This window comes from Pipistrellus kuhlii, unplaced genomic scaffold, assembly GCF_014108245.1.
Source record: "Pipistrellus kuhlii isolate mPipKuh1 unplaced genomic scaffold, mPipKuh1.p scaffold_m20_p_4, whole genome shotgun sequence".
NCBI classification, from domain to species: domain Eukaryota; kingdom Metazoa; phylum Chordata; class Mammalia; order Chiroptera; family Vespertilionidae; genus Pipistrellus; species Pipistrellus kuhlii.
This window is the reverse complement of record NW_023425540.1, coordinates 90,153,213-90,172,791: the sequence shown is the minus strand read 5'-3', so window position 1 is coordinate 90,172,791 and position 19,579 is coordinate 90,153,213. Positions and strand designations below refer to the sequence as shown.

Genomic DNA, 19,579 nt, shown 5'->3' with positions numbered 1-19,579 from the left:
AATGAAGACTTAAGTCGGTGCAATGAATTATATATTACTATCTGATCTGACACATAAATAACCTCCCCCACCCCTTCCCCGGAGCTGGCCAGGGCCCTGGGGCCTAGTGCCCTCGTGCTTAGAAAAGACCCATAGAGATTCAAAAAATAGACAGCTCTGCCCCACCTGCGCCCACCACCGACCTGGGACCCCTGACCCTCAGTGCCCGGGCCTGCTCCCAACGAGCCCCTGCCCAGCTTTCCTGAGCTGGGAGGGTACCAGCCCCCTCTGGAAGACAGTCTGGGCCCTGTCGCTCCATTGGCCAGAAGAGGAGAGAGCCAGCGATGGCAGGCAGGCCCCCTCGGCGGCCCTCAGGTCCTTCGGAAGAGGCTGCTGAAGAAGCCGCCGTTCTGCCCAGGGCCCCCGCGCAGTGAGAAGCGTGATGCTGGCGGACTCGGAGCGGATCTGGCCGCGCTCAGCTCCTTCTGGCGCTGGGAGCGCAGCTGCTGCCCAATCACCACTTGCATGTCGTCCTGATGCGGGAGGTCAGCGGGCGGAGGGAGCGCGTCAGCGCACGGCCCCGCCCCCAGGCCCAGGCCCCGCCCCTCATGCTCAGGCCACGCCCCTTACCTGCCAGGCCTCCAGCTCTTGTGTGAGCGCCACCTTCTGGCGGATGGTGCGGAGCAGCTCCCGGGAGAGGGAGTCCCGCTCCAGAGAGACGCGGCTCAGCTCCAGGGACAGCTCCAGGGTCCTGCGGGCGGCCGGGGCAGAGAGCTAGCTAGAGGGCGAGCAGGTGGACGGGGGCCCCTGGGCCCGGGTAGGAGTGGGACCCGTAACACCAAAACCAAGGAGATCGGAGGGCCCCTGGGTGGGAGTGGGGAGAATGGGAAGCCATGTCACCAGTGAGACCTAGGAGGACCAGAGTGCCCCGGGGGACGAGAGCCCTGCCGGGGAGCTAGTGGATGGCGGCAGAGGCAGGCTCACTTGTTCACGGCCTTTTCCCTGTCCGAGAGGGCGCAGCTTAGGGCCTCCTCGGGGTCCTCCTGTTCCCGCAGCTCCTTCTGCCTCTGCAGCTCCTCCCGCAGGGACTGGAGCTCCACCCGCTGAAGCTCCATCTGCAGACGGGGAAGGAGGTGAGAGGCAAGAAGGCCTCTGGGTCTCCAAGCCCTTGCTCTCCTCGGCAGCCTGGGCTGCAGCTCTCCCACCTCCCTTCCCTTGCCTGCTCCACAGACACCCCGGGCAGCTGCGGCCCTGTGCTGGAGATGCATCTTCTGAGCCCCCAGGCTGGCGTGGGGCTACTTGGATGGAATAAACCGCAGGAAAGGTGCATGGAGAAGTATTGGGAGGTGGGACTAAGGGGGCAATGCAGTCCAGGAAGTCACCCCAGAGGAGGTGGCAAACAGGCTGACCTTATTTTTAAAAAAATACTCACCGAGTATATTCCTTCCCCCCCTTTTTAAGGAGGGAGAGGGAGAGAGAGAGAAAAAAAAAACTTCAGTGTGAGCGAGATACATTGACTGGTTGTCTCCCACATGCATGCTGATAGGGGCAAGGGATCGAACCTGCAACCCAGATATATGTCTTTGACCTGGAATCGAACCCATGACCTTTCCGTGCACAGGCTGACGCTGCAATCACTGAGCAAAACCGGCCAGGCCCAGGCAGGCTCTTGGAGCATAACTGCAAGTTGGTTGGGATGAAGGATTATCCAGGCAGAGGGGCATTCGTGGGGAGAGGCTCAGAGTTGTAGATGGAAAAGAGAAACACTGAGGAAGGCTCTCATCCAGCACCGCCCCCGCTCCCCACCTCATCCTGCAGCCGGGCCACTTCCATCTCCTTCTCCTCCAGGACCTCTCCTGGGCTCAGCGACGCTCTCTTTACGGGAGGCTCCGAGCTCTCCTCCTGGGGCGAAGGCTGCTGACCGGATGCCTCCTGGGTCTCCGGGGACGGCGTGGTCTGTTCACCAAAGGAGTTAGTCAGTGCGGTGTTGGACCTCGCGGGGAAAGGAAGAGGGGTGGGTCTGCAGCCTCCCGGAGGGCTGGTGGTGGGCTCACCGGGGCGTCTCTGTGTCCGTCTGCGTTCTGGTTCCAGTCGCTGTCCAGGCTGTGGGCAAGCTCCGACTGCAGCGACGCCCCCGAGGTGTCAGCGCCCTGCAGGCGAGACTCCTCCTCCAGCTCCGAAACTTGCCGCTGCAGCCTCCGCAGGGCACTCAGCGCCTCCCGGGCCTCGGAGCGCGCGCATTCCAGCTGAGAGAGCGCAGGCGGTCAGCCAGGTGCACCCGCGGCTGGCCCCTAGAGGGCGCCGGCGTGCCGCGGAGGACCGGGCAGCCCGCGTCTGCGCACCCCCCGCTATAGGTGCCTGGTCCCCGCCCCACAACTCCTGGGTCGCAAGAGGCCTCGGGTTGTGCACTTCCCCTTAGCCAGCACCAATTTCCTGGCCTATAAAGCAGGGTGCGGATAGAAGCCTGGGCTTTAAAGTTTTCCATCACCTTCCCTCCAGCCACACCCCCATAAGGTAACTCCTCAGAGAGCCCTGCCTGTCTTTGACCAGTCAGTCTTCTAACTGCTATCACCGGGCACTTAGCGAGCCTTCCTCCTAAGCCAGCAGTGCTGGGCTCAATGCCTCAACCCCCCAACACAGCTCTATACCGTCACTCTGCCAGCCCACAGGCTGGCTATTCCACAACCTAAGAAGAGGTCCTGGGATAAGAGCCCAGAAAAGGTGACCCTGAAGCGCTGCCTCTTCATTCCCTTCTCTCCATCTCTGCTGCCTCACACCCCGTCCGTGTCCCCGCCATCTCCCTGACCTCCCAGCAGCTTGGTTCTAAGCGTGTGCCACCCTTGCATAGCTCCCTTCTGTGGCCCCCACGTGGCCTTGGGCTAATGCTTACGCTCTTGTGGCCCAGCTGCTGGGCCCCCATCACCCCAGCTCTGGCCTCATCTCCCAGGAAGGCCAAGTGGCCAAGGCCCCAGCTGAGGCACCCGCACCCCCCAACCCCACTGTCACCTCCAAGCTGTGCTCCCGCCTCTCCCTCCGCAGCAGCAGCAGCTCCTCGTGGGCGGCCCGCAGCCTGCCCTGGCCCTTCTCCACCTCCTCACGCAGGCCCCGGATCTGGGCCTCCAGGTCCTGCCGGCGGCTCTGCAGCATCTGGTTCTAGGGAGAGTCCTCAGAGCTGGAGGGCAGGTGCTGGGCTAGCTCCAGACTGCCCACAGCCCAGTTTTCCTGGCCCCACAGGCCCCCAGCCCGAGCCCGCACTCACCTCCCCCTGCAGACTTTCCAGCCGTGACCTCAGCTCTGCCCTGGCCAGGGTCTGGGCCTGGCACTGCCCCCGGAGGCCATCCAGCTCCTTCTGAAGCTCCTGCTCAGTCTGGGAGGCCTGGTGGAGGTGGTTGGGGGCGAGGGGTGGGGGGTGGGGGAGGAGGGGACGAGAAGGGAACCATGGAGCCCTCAGGTGGCCAAAAAGCCTCAACACCAATCCCAGGGCACCCTCCCCCCAACTGGGACCCAGGAACCGGGCTGGGGGAAGGCGTCCCACCTGGGCCAGTTGCTGGCTGAGCCGCAGGTTCTGCTCGCTGAGTTCGCCGAGGGCCTGGGCCCGTTCGCGCCCGCTGTCCTGCTGCTCTGAGCGCTGCTCGCCCAGCTGGGCCCGCAGGGCCTCCAGGTCCCCCTCCAGCTCCACCGCCCTGGCCTCCCACTCCGCGCCCCGTGCGGCCAGGCCCCGGCGGAGCTCGTGGTTCTCCTGCTGCAGCCGCTGTGGGGCGGGAGGGGAGGTCAGAGAGAGGGAGCGGTGAGGCACAGAGCCCGAGGGAGAAACAGACCTGAAGCACTCGAGGGCGTCTGAGACAGGGAGGGAGCAGGCGGAGAGCAACTCGCAGATTCAGAGAAAAAGAGAGCAGGGTGGGGCCCAGTAGAGAGAAGTTTCCAGGCTGACACCCCCCCTCGCCCCGGCCATGGGGTGGGGCTCCCTGATGCCCACTCACCTCTGGCTGCTGCCTGGGCTTCTGGGCCTGATGCCGCAGGCGCCGTTTCTGGCGCCTGAGTCTGGCCGAGTGTAAGCCCCGACCCATCGTCTCACACAGCGAGGGCTCTGGAGGCTGAGCTGCACGGCCTCTGCTCGGCCCCTCTGCCCCAGCTCCTCCCAGCCAGCTCCCTCTAATTAACCCTGCCCGCCCCTCCTGACCCCGCGCCTCTGCCCGCCCTCCCAAACCCGTCCAACCAGTGGGCGGGCAAGCCTGGCACACCCAGATACCCAGCGTGGGGAGGCGGGCAAGCCGGCCCCACTCTCTAATTACCGAAGCGGGAAAGTGATGCTAGCCATCGCGGCCACAGCTGTTAGCCCAGCTGTTAGCCGTAGTCCGCCAGGCCCTGTGTGGCCTGGGCTACCTCGTTTAGTCCACTAACGTTCGCATTTTACAAATGAGAAGACAGGCTCAGAGAGGGCAGGCTCAGAGAGGGCAGATCAGAGAGGGCAGATCAGAGAGGGCAGATCAGAGAGGGCAGGCTCAGAGAGGGCAGAATCAGAGAGGGCAGAATCAGAGAGGGCAGGCTCAGAGAGAACAGAATCAGAGAGAACAGAATCAGAGAGGGCAGGCTCAGAGAGGGCAGAATCAGAGAGGGCAGGCTCAGAGAGGGCAGAATCAGAGAGGGCAGAATCAGAGAGGGCAGAATCAGAGAGGGCAGATCAGAGAGGGCAGGCTCAGAGAGAACAGAATCAGAGAGAACAGAATCAGAGAGGGCAGGCTCAGAGAGGACAGGCTCAGAGAGGGCAGGCTCAGAGAGGGCAGGCTCAGAGAGGGCAGAATCAGAGAGGGCAGAATCAGAGAGGGCAGAATCAGAGAGGGCAGGCTCAGAGAGGGCAGGCTCAGAGAGGCAGTGCCTTGCCAAGGACACACAGTGAATTAGTGGAGCATCGATCCCAACCCAGGCAGCCAGGTTTTTAACCAAATACTGGGGGGCAGCCCATCTCTAGGATTAAGCCCACAGGATTGGGGTCCAACTGTCTTGGCTGGTGCCCAGCTCTGCTGCTGCTTTGTGGTCAGGCAAGTCCCTTAATATCATCAAGTTCCATCCATCCACCTATCCATCCACCCACCCACCCATCCATCCACCTATCCATCCACCCACCCACCCATCCATCCACCCACCCATCCATCCATCCACCCATCCTTCCATCCACCCATCCATCCACCCACCCACCCATCCATCCACCCACCCATCCATCCATCCATCCATCCATCCACTCATCCATCCATCCATCCATCCATCCATCCATCCATCCATCCATCCATTCACTCTCCCATCCATCCATCCACCCATCCATCCATCCATCCATCCACCCATCCATCCACTCACCCATCCATCCATCCACCCACCCATCCATCTATCCATCCACCCATCCATCCATCCATCCATCCACCCATCCATCCACTCACCCATCCATCCATCCACCCATCCATCCATCCACCCATCCATCCATCCACCCATCCATTCACTCACCCATCCATCCATCCACCCACCCATCCATCCACCCATCCATCCACCCACCCATCCAGCATTGCCTGAGCTCCTCCTGCTCTGGGGTCTGGCTGTCAGCAGTAAGCGAGAGCACAGGGTTCCCTGCCTCAAACAGCGTGAGCCCAGAGGTCTGAGGCAAATAGACACGAGCTTGAACTAGGTCAGTGATCGGCAAACGGCGGCTCGAGAGCCACATGCAACCGACACCCCCACTCCTTCTAACGCCACTTCTACAAAAATAGACTGGCCCAGGCCGAAAGCTGACTTCTGCGCACGGGCCACGAAGTTTCAATTGCACTGTACGTGGGTGCCCGAACGTGGTATTATGTGGAAGAGCCACATTCAAGGGGCCAAATAGCCACATGTGGCTTGAGAGCCGCGGTTTGCTGACCACTGAGCTAGGTCCTTTCGGAGGGACAGTACGGGCGGTAAGGAAGCCCTGGAAAGGAATGAAGAGCAGGGTAGGGTGGAGGCTCCCTAAGTAGGAAGTGATGTGTGAATGGACTCCCTGCAGGGCAAGAAGGAAGAGGGCTAAATGCAGGGAACAGTAAGTGCAAAGGCCCTGAGGGAACCAACTTGAGTTATTCAAGGAACTGAAAAAGCCCTCCCTCTCCCCCTCTCCTCCCCCCCCCCCCAGTAGGAGGGGTGGGAAGCTGAGCTCAGGCTGGGGAAGCTGCCCACGGGCACTTGTAGGCTCTGGCGAGGAGCTTCGATTTCAGTCTAAGTGTGACGAAGAACCCTTGGGAGACCCTGAGCAAGGACCGGAATGACCTGGTCTGTGATATTGAAGACCCCTCTGGCGGCCCCATAGGCAGTGGGCTCCAGGGAGCAAGAGCAGGAGCTGGGGACCAGGGAAGAGGTGGCTGCGGTGTCTGGGGCAGAGACGGGTGACCAGGTGGGGGCCGCCTCAGGGTCCTGCTCAGAAGAAGAATCAATGGGGCTTGCAGGCGCGGCAGAGGAGGGAGGTCACGGAGATGCTCGGGGTCTGGGGCTGCGGTGGGAAGCGGGGTGGGGACAGGGGGTGTGGGGCAGAATGAAGAGTGCACTTCCGTGGAGATGCCCATTAGGTGCCCAGGGTGTTTAGAGGCCAGATGTGACCCTCGGCGACAGTGTGGCTGACCACAGAAGCTGGGCAGAGGAAGGATTAGAGAACTGGCTGAGCGAGAACTGACAGAGATGATGCATGGAAAGTCCTTAGCCCAGAGCCAGGCAGGGAGGGGGTTCCCAATCACTTGGCTGGGGTTCCACTATACTAATGAGGAGGTGGACCAGCGGCTTGGCCAGGGCCACACAGGCAGGCTGGGGGTCTGAACCCAGGTCTTGACTTGCCCCCAGAGCCCCTGTTCAAACAGCGCGGCCAGGGGGACCGGGCCCCGTCCCGAACTATCCCAGAAGCACCCCCCTGTCTGGCTCTCCACCCCTGCTCACCTGCCCTCCATCCGCCCACCCTGCCCCGTGCCCGCACCCCCGCGGCCCACTCACTTCCTCTCGCTCCGCGTGCTGGGCGCTGAGCGTCTCCAGCTGCCGCTGCAGCTCCTCGTTGCGCTCCAGAAGCATCTTGCCGAGCTCCGCAGCCAGCAGCAGGTCTTTCTCCTTCTGCTGCAGCTGCAGGGCCAGGTCCTCGGGCTCCTGGGGCCCCGGGCCCCCTCCCAGGAACGAGTCCCGCCGCTCCAGCACGAAGGGGAAGAAGCCCTCGTCACAGCTGGGGGAGGCGCCGCCCGAGAGCAGCCCCAGCGGGAAGCCTGGCCCTTCTGGGGAGCTCATGGCGCCTGCAGGGGGGGGGGGGGACGGACAGGTGGGTCTGTGGGACACTCTACTCTGCAGCCTGGGGTTTGACAGCCCCCGCCCCCACCCCCACCAAGACCTGGCCCTCCCTTAACTCTTCCCCCGTCCACTGGCCCTCCCGGTCCTTCAGCCAGGGCCTACCGGGACCGTGAAGGGTTAAGGATCCGTGTCGTGGCCACTCAGCTCAGTTACTGCCCCCGGGGTAAACTGAGGCAGAGAGAAGCAGGAAATAAATGGGTGCCTTCGCCTCTAGCAGACATTCTCCGCCCCCAGACGTGTCCCAGTGCGGACACTCCCGGCCTCCCTCCTTCTGGAACCCAGATGGATTCGGTTCCCAGCCCCTCGCCGTCTGGGGGGCTTCCCAGAACCCGGGTTCTGAGGGACTGAGGACTGGGGACCAGTCCAGACCCCTTTCCCTCCAAGAACACAGGGCCTTGGGAACTGGGGTGTCCTGACCCTCAGCCCCTCCTCCTCCAGAGCCCAGTGCCCGGCTCCCGGGCACGCAGACGCCCTCCCGGGCGCCCTGGCCCGTCCTCCTGTTTTCTCAGGACTCAGGTGTCCGTTCCTCACCCCGGGACGCAGGTGCCCGCTCGGGAGTGTGGGCACCAGCCCTCCAGTTTCCCAGGCAGGGCGAGGTAACAGGTTGTGCCAGCCGCTGCCTGCCAATCCCGGTTCCTGTTTACTCCCCAGCCGGCCGCTGGGGACAGGAGCCGGCGGCACTCCCCGAGGACCTCCCGGGCCCACAGCTCAGGGACTCCGAGGAAGGGGACGCAGGGGGCTTCCCTGGGGCACCCCCCAGCTCACACACCTGTCCCTCCCCCACTCCCCTCACCAGGCGCCCAGCCCAGGGATCCCAGCAGTCCCCGTCCAGCTGCCGTCAGACTGGCCCCAGGGTCTCCCTGGCACGGCCCCCGCAGCCCGGCTGCTCTGGAGATGTGTCCCTTCTTCCCCTCCCGGAGCTGAGCTGCCATTTGGTACCTCCACCCAGGCCTCGGGGCCCATAGTCCCTCGAACCCCCAGCCCAGGTGTGGGAAGCCCGGCCACCGCCTTCCTTCCAGCCCGGGGTCCTGCCGGTGCCTCCAGCCCCGAGCCCACCACACCGCCCGCCCGGCGCCGTCCAGCCTGGAGCTGGGAGAGCCTGTCCTCAGCGCCCCCAGGCTCTCACCCCACGACGCCTCCGCCGGGGTCCCGCCGAGGTCCCCGCCGCCCGGTCCGTCTTCCGGAGGCGGGCCAGGTGCACAGGTGCGGGGCGTGCCCTGGGCGGGCCGGGGCGCCCCCTGGCGACCGGAATGGCCAGGCGGGGCTGCAGGAAAGTCACCGCAGCCCAGGTCCGAGGCACTGGCCACCTGGCTACTGCCAGAAACAACAGGCCCATTAACTGAGCGCCTACTGTGTGCAGGCTCTGCGCTGGGCATCATGTCAGCTCCTTTCCCCTCGCAACTGTCCTGTGGGATATAAATTCATTTGTTTATATATTTTTCTTTATTTTTCAATTACAGCTGACATACACTATTGTATTAGTTTCAAATAATGTACACCATAGTGATTTGGATACCTTACAAAGGGTTCACTCCAGTAATTCTTTTTTTAAAAAGTATAGTTTATAGATTTTTTTTACAGAGAGGAAGGGAGAGGGATAGAAAGCTAGAAACATCGATCAGTTGCCTCACTCTCCCCCACCCCCACTGGGATGCGCCCCTAACCAAGATACATGCCCCTCACCGGAAATCGAACCCGGGACCCCTCAGTCCACAGGCCGACGCTCTATCCACTGAGCCAAACCAGTTTTGGCTCACTCCAGTATGTAATTCTCTTACCCACCTGGCAACATTCATAGCAGTTACAATATTATTGACTATGCCCCTTATGCTGTACTTTACTTACATCCTCATGACTATTTTTATTTTATTATTATTATTTTTAAACAAGGCCACCAACAATTTGGTTGCCTCCCATATATATATTGATTTCAGAGAAGAAGGGATAGAGAGAGATAGAAACATCCATGATGAGAGAGAATCACTGATCGGCTGTCTCCTGCATGCCCCCTACTGGGGACTGAGCCCACAACCTGTGTATATGCCCTTGACTGGAATTGAACCCAGGACTCTTGACGCTCTATCTACTGAGTCAAACTGGCAAGAGCTCCCGTGATCATTATTATTTTTTTAAATAGATTTTATTGATTTTTACAGAGAGGAAGGGAAAGGGAGAGAGAGTTAGAAACATCGATGAGAGAGAAACATCGATTAGCTGCCTCCTATACACACCCCACTGGGTACGTGCCTGCAACCCCGGTACATGCCCTTGACTGGAACTGAACCTGGGACCTTTCAGTCTGCAGGCCGACACTCTATCTACTGAGCCAAACCGGTTAGGGCTCCCATGATTATTTATTTATTTATTTATTTATTTATTTATTTATTTATTTTGTGCTGAATGACAACTACCACAGCTTTATTTCCAAAGCTGGTCCCCTGGGCTTATGATGGGAAGGCGGCTGCTGGCTGGAGGGGCAGAGCTGTGCGGGCAGGGGCAGGGGTGGGCAGCTGGCTCCGGAGGCTGGCACACCTCTCACACTGGCTCCATCTGCAGCTCTTCCCCGTCCACGGCCTCGATCTGGTGGAAGGCGGCGTGGGAGCCAATGACCACAGGGGTGGCTCTCAGAACCCAGAAGACGGCCGAACCTGCGCCAGCCAGCCAGAAGAAAGGAAGGGAGACGGCTCCCGCCATAGCATACTGATGGGCTGGGCTCACCTCTCGGCCAAAAAGCACAAGCTTGGACTGCAGTGTGCGCAGATAGAGGATGTAACAGGCACCAAAGAAGACGGCCAGGGCCACCAGCAGCATGGGAGATGTAACCACGCAGTACACGATGAGGCCCAGGAACACGAGCACATAGTTGCTCTGGTAGTATTCCACGTTGCGTACGAGGCGCTGGCACAGCTCGCCCAGGTTGCGGGGCCGCGAGAAGCACCGCTGGTCCACGAAGACGCCCCGGGGCCGGATGGCCGCGCGGTGCCACTCCAGCCACTCACGGCCCACACTGGAGGGGATCCGTTTCGGCAGCAGCGTCGTGGCGCTCAGCCCTTCTGCCTCGCCATCCTTCTGCTGGTCCTTCTCGGCTGCCATGTCTGCGTCGTGAAGGGTAGAACCGCTGTAACGAGCCCTGGGTCCTGCGGACCCCGCCAGCCCCTCAGGATCCCTCCCATGATTATTTTAAAACATAAGTTTTCCCCAGCCAGTGTGGCTCAGTGGTGGAGTGTTGACCTATGAGCCAGGAGGTCACGGTCCGATTTCCAGTCAGGGCACATGCCCGGGTTTTAGGCTCAGTCCCCAGCATGGGACATGCAGGAGGTGGCCAACCAATGATTCTATCTCATCGTTGATGTTTCTCTCTCTTCCTCCCCCTTCCTTCTTCTCTGAAATCAATAAAAATATTTTCTTAAATAAATGTGTTTTCTTAATTGATTTTAGAGAGAGAGGAAGGGAAAGGCAGAGAGAAACATCAATGTTGATTGACCAGTTGCCTCCTGCACACCCCCTGCCAGGAATCAAGTCCAAAACCCCGACACGTGCCCTGACCAGGAATTGAACCTGCCACCTCTCGGTGCATGGGTTAACGCTCAACCACTGAGCCACACGCTGGGCATGTTTTTTTAAATTATCAAAAGTTTGTTTTTATTGATTTTAGAGAGAGAAGAAAAGAGAGAGAGAGATAGAAATGTCAATCAGCTGCCTCCTGTACACCTGCCATTGAGAATCAATCCTGCAACCTAGACATGTGCCCTGACAGGGAATTGAATTAGTGACCCCCTGGGACAATGCTCAACCAACTGAGCCACACCGGCCAGGGCTCTCTGATTTATTGATCATAGCCATTCTGACCAGTGTGAGTTGATATCTCACTGTGGTTTGGGATGGGAAATTATTAACAATTATAACAACACATCTAACACATACTAAGCACTCTGCTAAGTCAGCTCTTTTATAGGCACAAGTGCACAACTTACTTTTATGACATCCTAATGGAACAGGAACTGCTATTACGTCCATCTTATTGATTAGGATGCTGAGGCTCAGGGAGGGTCCCATGGACAGACCTTGAACGTGCCCTGCAGACGTGTGGCTTTGGTGTGGGTGCTCCCCGTGCCCCGGAGGAGGACAGCTGAAGTGACTTGCTGGAGTGATTCCCGGCTCAGTGCTCTCAGTCCCCAGCGGCACCGAGCTGGGCGCGGTGCTCTCTAGTCAGGGACGGAGGCCTTCGAATGGAGACAGAGGATCCAGGGCTGAGTTCCATGGTCCAGCCCAATGCAGCCTGAGCATGTAGGTGATGTCCCAGCTGTGGCCTGGTGGCTTGTTTCATCTCCTCAACCTTCCAGGGCCCCCTGGGTTCCTGTATCGGGGACTCCTGGTCTGCTGAGCAGTGACAAATGGAGAGCTGGGAGCAATGGTGTGCTGGTACCTATTTATTTTATTTTATATATTTCTTTTTAAAAATATATATATTTTATTGATTATTTTACAGAGAGGAAGAGAGAGGGATAGAGAGTTAGAAACATTGATGAGAGAGAATCATCCATCAGCTGCCTCTTGCACATCCCCTACTGGGGATGTGCCTGCAACCCAGGTACATGCCCTTGACCGGAATCGAACCTGGGACCCTTCAGTCGGCAGGCTGACACTCTATCCACTGAGCCAAACCGGTTTCGGCTATTTTATATATTTCTTTATTGATTTCCAAGAGGAAGGGAGAAAGATAGAGAGACAGAAACATCAATGATGAGAGAGAATTGTTGATTGTCTGCTTCCAGCACACCCCCTACTGGGGGATCGAGCCCACAACCTGGGCATGTGCCCTTAGCCAGAATCGAACCCGGGACCCTTCAGTCTGCAGGCTGACACTCTATCCACTGGCCAAACCAGCTGGGGCAAGATACCTATTTAAGAACAGGCTGTCTGGGGGAAAAGAACACCTGGATTTGTTGCATTTGCCCATTTCTGTGGTGTAAAGACTCCCTCCCCGCTGAATTCAGGTGAGGCTACCACATGACACGGTTGGAGGTGAAGGTGGGTGGAGGTGTGCATATCCAGCTCTGTCTGTCCGTCCAGGGGGTCCTGTGTCCCTCTGGCTGGGGGTAAGGATGCCGGGTCATGGGGTACAGAGATCTATCTTGCTGGATCTTTTTTTTTTTTTTGTACCAAATTCCTTTATTTGAAGGATGGTACAAATGAGAGGCATGAGGGCTGATTTGGTACAAGTTATAGGAAAGGGAAAGGGAACTCCAACATGCATACTACGTGGTGACCAGGAAATCACCCCCGAGGCTACCGGAAGCAGCCAAGGCTTAGCTCTCGTCACAGCTGCCCAGGGTGTGCTTGTCAAAGAGATACTCGGCCATGCCAGCTTCGGGGGCCCCCATCCTGCGCAAGTTGGTTACGTGGTCACCCAGTTCTTTGATGGATTTCACCTGCTCGGTCAGGCAGTGCGTCTCCAGGAAGTCACACAAATGGGGGTCATTTTTGTCAGTGGCCAGCTTGTGCAGGTCCAGTAGTGACTGATGCACACTTTTCTCCAAGTGCAGAGCACACTCCATTGCATTCAGCCCGTTCTCCCAGTCGTCACGGTCTGGTTCCTTGATATCCTGAAGGAAGATTCGGCCGCCGCGCTGGTTCTGCAGCTTCATCAGCTTCTCGGCATGGTCCCTCTCCTCGTGAGATTGGTGAAGGAAATATTTGGCAAAGTTCTTCAGAGCCACACCATCACGGTCAAAGTAGTAAGACATGGACAGGTAGACGTAGGAGGCGTACAGCTCCAGGTTGATCTGGCGGTTGATGGCGGCCTCCGAGTCCTGGTGGTAGTTCTGGCGCTCCTGCGAGGCGGGCACGGCGGACGGCGGCGGCGGCGGCGGCGGCGGCGGCGGCGGAGCGGAGCGGCAGCGGGGGCCTGGGGTCGTCCGGGTCCGGGTCCGGGGCCCGAGTCGCTGCGAGGAGGCGGCGGGGAGCGCCGGTTCGTCCAAGCACTCTTGAAGCAGGTAACCTGGCCGCTCTCCGCGGAGACTCTATCTGGCTGGATCTCTTATTTATTTATTTATTTATTTATTTTAAAAAATATATATATTTTATTGATTTTGTACAGAGAGGAAGGGAGAGAGATAGAGAGTTAGAAACATAGATGAGAGAGAGTCATTGATCCGCTGCCTCCTGCACACCCCCCACTGGGGATGTGCCCGCAACCAAGGTACATGTCCTTGACCGGAATCGAACCTGGGACCTTTCAATCTCCAAGCTGACACTCTATCCATTGAGCCAAACCGGTCTCAGCTCTGGCTGGATCTTAAAAAAAATAAGATGGGAGCTGGGACTACTGATTTGTGGGGAAATGGGTGCAGACTCCTGGGAGGGGTGTTTTAGTGCGGGAACTCCTGGGCCCTGGCGTTGGGACGGGGTTCCTGCCGCCATGGAGAGAAGAGCCAGTTCTTTGCAAAGGGGTCTGGGAGCTCTATTGCCCAGCAAGGCTGCCCTGCACTCCCCTGGCATCTGTGGTAACAACCCAGGGGACTTGGCAGGGCTGACCCCCTCTAGACGCCAGGTCACCCATTCTCACACACACCCACACTTCTCAAGTCCTCCTCCTGTCCGGCAGGGGGCTGGGCTCATCTGGAGACGAAATGGTCAAAGCCTGGCTCCCCAGAGATCCACAGTCCACCCGGAGCTGGAACAGGTGTGAACCCATAAACCAAAAATGAGCCAATAACCTCAGTCCAGATCCAGATCCCAGTCTGGCCACTTCTCAGCTGCGCACACCAGTGTCGTTCAGCTCATTAACCTCTGCAGCCCTCAGTTTCACCATCTGTAAAATGGGTGTGACAAAGTCCAGCGCGTAGAGGTGTGAGGATTAAATGAGGTTGAAGTACAAGCCTGTGAAGGCCAGGCTAGTGATCCTCAGCCTAGCCACAAAGGTGACTCACCACGCACATTAGAGTGTGTTTTATCCTCCTGACACTTTGATGTGTTCACACCCTTCAAACAGGAAACCAGCTCAGGGAGGTGAGTGGTTGGCCTGTGCCTACATGGTAGACCCTTACCTGGCTCCTGATGCATTTAACCTGATGTTTCCGAGTGTTTGTCCCCCCCCCCCCCCCCCAACTTAAAAAAAAAAAATCAGCTTTATTGAGGTAGGTATTTGTTTTCTAGACCTGCTGCAACAAATTACCAAACAACAAAAACTTGCTGTCTCTTACTTCTGGAGGCCAAACCAAAATTAGGGTGCGGGCAGGGTTGGTTCCTTACAGATGCTCCTAAGAGGAAACCTATTCTGAGCCTCTCTCCCAGTTTCCGGTGCTGCCAGCACCTGACACTTCTAGGCTCATAGGCACATCACTCCAACCTCTGCCTCATTTCCACCCCCTTGGTCCTCTCTGTGTCCCTGGGTCTGGCAGGGCTCCCTACTTTCTCTCCTGAGGACACAGGGGTTAGGTTGAGGGCACATCCTAAATCCAGGGTGATGTCATCTGGAGACTTAACTTATATCTGCAAAGACCCCTTTCTAAAAAGTATTTTTTTTTATTGATTTTTTTCTTTTTTTAGAGAGAGGAAGGGAAAGGGAGAAAGAGAAACATCATTATGAGAATGAGACTTCAGTCAGCGGCCTCTGACATGCCCCCTACTGGGGATCGAGCTTGCACCCCAGCATGTGCCCTGACCCAGCGTCAAACGGCGCCCTTTCAGTGCGGGGGATGGCGCCATGGCAGAGACCCTCCTTTGAAACAGCGTCACTTCTCGGGGACCGGAGGTTAGGACTGGGACTTGTGTTTTTTGGAGACACAATTCAGCCTACTCCAAGGAATAATTTTTGTATAATAAAGTTAAGCAATTTTAAGTGTTTCATTTGATGAGCTTTTGAGAAGTATATGCAGTAACGTAACTGCCACCACAATCATGATAAGGAACACTTTAAAAAAACACACAACACAGCTGATAGCCCTGGCTGGTTTGGCTCAGGGGATAGAGTGTTGCCTGCGGACCTGGGTTCAATTCTGGTCAAGGGCACCTGCCCAGGTTGTGAGCTTGATCCCCAGTAGGGAGGAGGCAGCTGATCGGTGATGCTCTCTCATCATTGATGTTCCTATCTCTCTCCCTTCCTCCCTGAAATCAATAAAAATATACATATTTTTAAAAACAGCTGATAGTCAATTTATTTACAAGGTTGATTTGAACATCTGCAATGGTGACTTTAACCTGGACTCCTGGCTCAATGCTGGTGGAAGTCACCCGATGACCATCGCGAGGGCCTGTGTAATCAATGACCCACTTGTGGATCCCCCTCTGAAAACAATCCCACGTGCTGGCACCTTCCCCACAGGGAGTGTTTCTCGTGGTGATTCCCCGAGTCTTGGCACACATCCGCACTGGTCCTTACAGTTTGAGATCCTTTTCCTTTTCGCCTCCAATCAGGCCGAAGATGTTACACTGTGGCTGGTGAGAGTAATCTAACTCGGTGAATCACCACCTCTGGTCCCGTGGTGTCTTTCCACCTCTTTCAGCTTCTGACCCACTTGTTCTCGGTGAGAGCAAACAGGTGAGTCAGGAGCAGGAGTGGGCGGGCGAGTGGGGCTCGCTGCCGGGGCCACTGCGTCCTCCTCAGAGAGACACAGAGCGCTTTCGTCACCACGAACTTCCTCATCCCCCTCGGCAGCCAGTCACTCTCCCACCCCAGCCTCCGGTGATCCCTGACCTGCTTTCTGTCACTGTCCTTCTGTCTTTTCCAGAACGCTCCCTAAATAGAATCAGATACACTGAGCAGCCAGATTACTATGATCCCTGAATGCATAATAATCTGGCCACTCACTGTATGTCCTATATAATAAAAGGCTAATATGCAAATTGCCTCCTTGGCCAGGAGTTCGACCAGCAGGCAGGCTGGCCAACCACCCATGTCCCCTCCCTCTGGCCAGGCTGGCCCGACCCCATCCATGCACGAATTCATACGCTGGGCCTCTAATATATATATACACTGAGTGGCCAGATTATTATGCGTTCAGCGATCATAATGATCTGGCCGCTCAGGGTATAGTGTGTGGTCTTTTGTGCCTGTACTATAAACCTCTTTGATAAGCTAAGCATAATGCTTCTGAGATACATCGATGTTGTGTGAATCAGTGGAATCGAGAGGTTTGAGAAGCTCCAGACCTAAAGAAAGGCTGCGGGAACAATGCAATGAATAGCTTCCCCGAAGGCTCACAGTTGTGAGCGTTTTGCCACATTTGCTTCCTCTCTCTCGCACGCTGCACACACAGGCACACGTTTTGCTAAAGTTTACTATTGGCTGCTTCAGCTTCTTACTCAGCATCTCCTGAGGACGCAGTATCTGATAAAATACTGTAGATGCAATAATCCTTTTTCTGTTTATTACAGGAATGCCCTTTTATTTATTATTTATAATTTTAGATTTTTAAAATTATTTCAGAGAGGAAGGGAGAGGGAGAGAGAGATAGAAACAGCAATGATAAGAGAGAGTCATTGATCAGCTGCATCCTGCACACCCTCTACTGGGGACTGTGCTCACAACTGGGCCATGCACCCTGACCAGGAATCGAACCAGTGATCTCCTGGTTCATAGGTTGATGCTTAACCACTGAGCCACACCGGCCACACAAGATGCCTTCTTTAAATGATTTTTTTTTTTTTTTTAATCCAGGAGAAGTTCAGTTCCTTCCACACGGTGCGGCCGAGGGAGCGCCTGTGCCCGCCACAGCCCCGCCGCCCGCCCCGCCATGGACCCCCCGCAAAGTGAGCGAGCTCCGCGCCTTCATGAAGATGTGCAAGCAAGACCCGAGCGTGCTGCACGCCGAGGAGATGCGCTTCCTGCGGGAGTGGGTGGAGAGTATGGGAGGTAAAATACCACCTGCTACTCATAAAACTAAAACAGAAGAAAATAAGGCGGAAAAAACAGATAGTAAGAAGGTGGAGGAAGACATAAAGACAGATGAACCATCAAGTGAGGAAAGTGATCTAGAAATCGACAATGAGGGTGTGATTGAACCAGACACTGACGCTCCTCAAGAAATGGGAGATGAAAATGTAGAGATAACTGACGAGATGATGGATCAGGCAAATGATAAAAAAGTGGCTGCCATTGATGCCCTAAATGATGGTGAACTACAGAAAGCCATAGACTTGTTCACAGATGTCATCAAGCTGAATCCCCGTTTGGCTATTCTGTATGCCAAGAGAGCCAGTGTCTTCATCAAATTACAGAAGCCAAATGCTGCTATCTGAGACTGTGACAGAGCTATTGAAATAAATCCTGATTCAGCTCAGCCTTACAAGTGGCGAGGGAAAGCACACAGACTCCTGGGCCACTGGGAAGAAGCAGCCCATGATCTTGTCCTTGCGTGTAAATTGGACTATGATGAAGATGCCAGTGCAATGCTGAAAGAAGTTCAACCAAAGGCCCAGAAAACCACAGAACATCGGAGGAAGTATGAGCGGAAACGGGAAGAGCGAGAGATCAAAGAAAGGATGGAAAGGGTCAAGAAGGCTCGGGAAGAACATGAGAAAGCCAGAGGGAGGAAGAAGCCAGACGACAATCAGGAGCTCAGTTTGGCTCTTTTCCAGGTGGCTTTCCTGGGGGGATGCCTGGAATGGGGGGCGGCGTGCCTGGGATGGCAGGAATGCCTGGGCTCAACGAAATCCTTAGTGATCCAGAGGTCCTTGCAGCCATGCAGGATCCAGAAGTTATGGTGGCCTTCCAGGATGTGGCTCAGAACCCAGCAAATATGTCAAAATATCAGAGCAACCCAAAGGTTATGAATCTCATCAGTAAATTGTCAGCCAAATTTAGAGGTCAAGCATAATACCCTTCTGACAAATAGAGCCCTTGCTGAAGGAAAAGCAACTTGGATCACCCAATGGATGTCACACTAATACAAACCAGTGTACCTCTGACCTTCTCATGAAGAAAGCTGGGGTGCTTTGAGGAGAATCCCTACCCCTCTGTCCTAAACACAACTGTAACATTTTACAGCAGTTTGCCATTGCGGTATTCGTTCAGATAATGTTTTCCTACTAGGAATTACAAAGTTTAAACACTTTAAATCTTAAAAATACTTAAAAACAAATTAAAAGGGTGTATTAAACCCTACATTTTTCTTTAAAAAAAAATAAATAAATCCAGGAGAAGTTCAGAGATCACATATTGCATCTAGCTGTCATTTCTCTTTAGTCTCTTTTAATCTAAAGTAGTTCCTTTGTTTTTTTATGTGTCTTTTATGATACTGAATTTTATTTTTATTTTTAAAGAATCCAGGCAGCCGAAACCAGTTTAGCTCAGTGGATAGAGCATCGGCCTGCAGACTGAAAGGTCCCAGGTTCGATTCTGGTCAAGGGCATGTACCTTGGTTGCAGGCACATCCCCAGTTGGGGGGTGTGTAAGAGGCAGCTGATCAATGATTCTCTCTCATCGATGCTTCTAACTCTCTGTTCCTCTCTGTAAAAAAATCAAATATATATATATATATATATATATATATATATATATATATATGTGTGTGTGTGTGTGTGTGTGTGTGTACATACATATACATATACATATACATATACATATACATATACATATACATATATATATATATATATATATATATACACATACAATATATATATTGATATAATAATTTTAAAAAAGAATCCAGGCAGCTGTTTTCCAGAAGATTTCTGAGATTTATCCAGGATGATGCATTTGGATTTTGTCTGTCCCTAATAGCTGTATGGCGTATCACCCTATATTTATCTTTACTTTATTCCTCCATGCTCCTATCAATGAACACTGTTGGCACATTTCCAACATTCTAATGCACAGCCTTTGTGCACACGTTTCCATGGGCACAGTGGTGGGTGTTCCATCCGTCTAGAGGTGGAGTCAGTGGGGAGAGCTGTTCCCACGATCTCCTGCTGCGTAATAACCATCCCACAACCGAGAGGCTTAAACTACAATTATGTCCGAGGCCTGGCTGGTTCTGCGGGGGACCTCATGCAGTTGCAGGTAAACGGTGGCCAGGGCTGGAGTCACCCGTAGGTTCCTCTGCTCTCACGTCTGATGCCTGGGCTGGATGGCTGTGTGAGCTGGGGCCAGACAGCATTTCTCTCTCCCCGCAGCCCCTGCCTGTGGCCTCGTGGATTTCCTCACAGTTTGGCCACCCCAGACTCCTGACATGGCAACTGACCTGCCCGAGAGAGAGGTTCCAGGAAGCTGCAGGTCTTCAGATGCAGCCTGAAGGTCCCAGGACCATCACTCCCA

General features: G+C 55.6%; 4 protein-coding genes across 6 annotated transcripts; 1 reads left to right on the top strand and 3 right to left on the bottom strand.

The window, feature by feature from the left end:
- Positions 1-14: 14 nt before the first annotated feature.
- BICDL2 (BICD family like cargo adaptor 2) lies at positions 15-8,462 on the bottom strand. 3 transcript variants are annotated; one of them, XM_036409877.2, is made up of 10 exons: positions 8,444-8,462; positions 6,976-7,262; positions 3,515-3,730; positions 3,239-3,355; positions 2,986-3,126; positions 2,034-2,225; positions 1,786-1,935; positions 964-1,094; positions 610-730; positions 15-512 (listed from the first exon to the last, which is right to left on the bottom strand). In XM_036409877.2, the coding sequence occupies exons 2-10, from the start codon at positions 7,255-7,257 to the stop codon at positions 351-353; spliced, it is 1,512 nt and encodes a 503-aa protein (XP_036265770.1). In that variant the 5' UTR covers positions 7,258-7,262; positions 8,444-8,462; the 3' UTR covers positions 15-350. The 3 variants fall into 3 exon arrangements, with proteins under 3 accessions (XP_036265770.1, XP_036265769.1, XP_036265771.1); XM_036409876.2 differs by lacking the exon at positions 8,444-8,462 and having other exon boundaries at positions 2,986-3,132; positions 6,976-7,308; XM_036409878.2 differs by lacking the exons at positions 6,976-7,262; positions 8,444-8,462 and adding an exon at positions 3,960-4,315 and having other exon boundaries at positions 2,986-3,132.
- Positions 8,463-9,706: 1,244 nt separating this feature from the next.
- Positions 9,707-10,482, bottom strand: LOC118703182 (prenylated Rab acceptor protein 1-like). Its single transcript, XM_036409923.2, has one exon. It carries the CDS (start codon positions 10,408-10,410, stop codon positions 9,853-9,855), a length of 558 nt encoding a protein of 185 aa, XP_036265816.1. The 5' UTR covers positions 10,411-10,482; the 3' UTR covers positions 9,707-9,852.
- Positions 10,483-12,462: 1,980 nt separating this feature from the next.
- LOC118703702 (ferritin heavy chain-like) lies at positions 12,463-14,382 on the bottom strand. Its single transcript, XM_036410793.2, has 2 exons — positions 14,367-14,382; positions 12,463-13,303 (listed from the first exon to the last, which is right to left on the bottom strand). Exons 1-2 carry the CDS (start codon positions 14,380-14,382, stop codon positions 12,627-12,629), a joined length of 693 nt encoding a protein of 230 aa, XP_036266686.1. The 3' UTR covers positions 12,463-12,626.
- Positions 14,383-16,990: 2,608 nt separating this feature from the next.
- On the top strand, positions 16,991-18,444 carry LOC118703184 (hsc70-interacting protein). Its single transcript, XM_036409926.2, has one exon. It carries the CDS (start codon positions 17,092-17,094, stop codon positions 17,557-17,559), a length of 468 nt encoding a protein of 155 aa, XP_036265819.1. The 5' UTR covers positions 16,991-17,091; the 3' UTR covers positions 17,560-18,444.
- The last annotated feature ends 1,135 nt before the right edge of the window (positions 18,445-19,579 follow it).

Bases quoted from the DNA above. Each gene is read 5' to 3' on its own strand.
- LOC118703184 (XM_036409926.2), top strand. From the start codon at position 17,092: ATGAAGATGTGCAAGCAAGACCCGAGCGTGCTGCACGCCGAGGAGATG.
- LOC118703182 (XM_036409923.2), bottom strand. From the start codon at position 10,410: ATGGCAGCCGAGAAGGACCAGCAGAAGGATGGCGAGGCAGAAGGGCTG.
- BICDL2 (XM_036409876.2), bottom strand. From the start codon at position 7,257: ATGAGCTCCCCAGAAGGGCCAGGCTTCCCGCTGGGGCTGCTCTCGGGC. The intron at 3,731-6,975 runs GTGAGTGGGCCG...CCCGCCCCACAG, and splicing joins AGCACGCGGAGCGAGAGGAA to CGGCTGCAGCAGGAGAACCA. The intron at 1,936-2,033 runs GTGAGCCCACCA...TTTGGTGAACAG, and splicing joins ACGGACACAGAGACGCCCCG to ACCACGCCGTCCCCGGAGAC.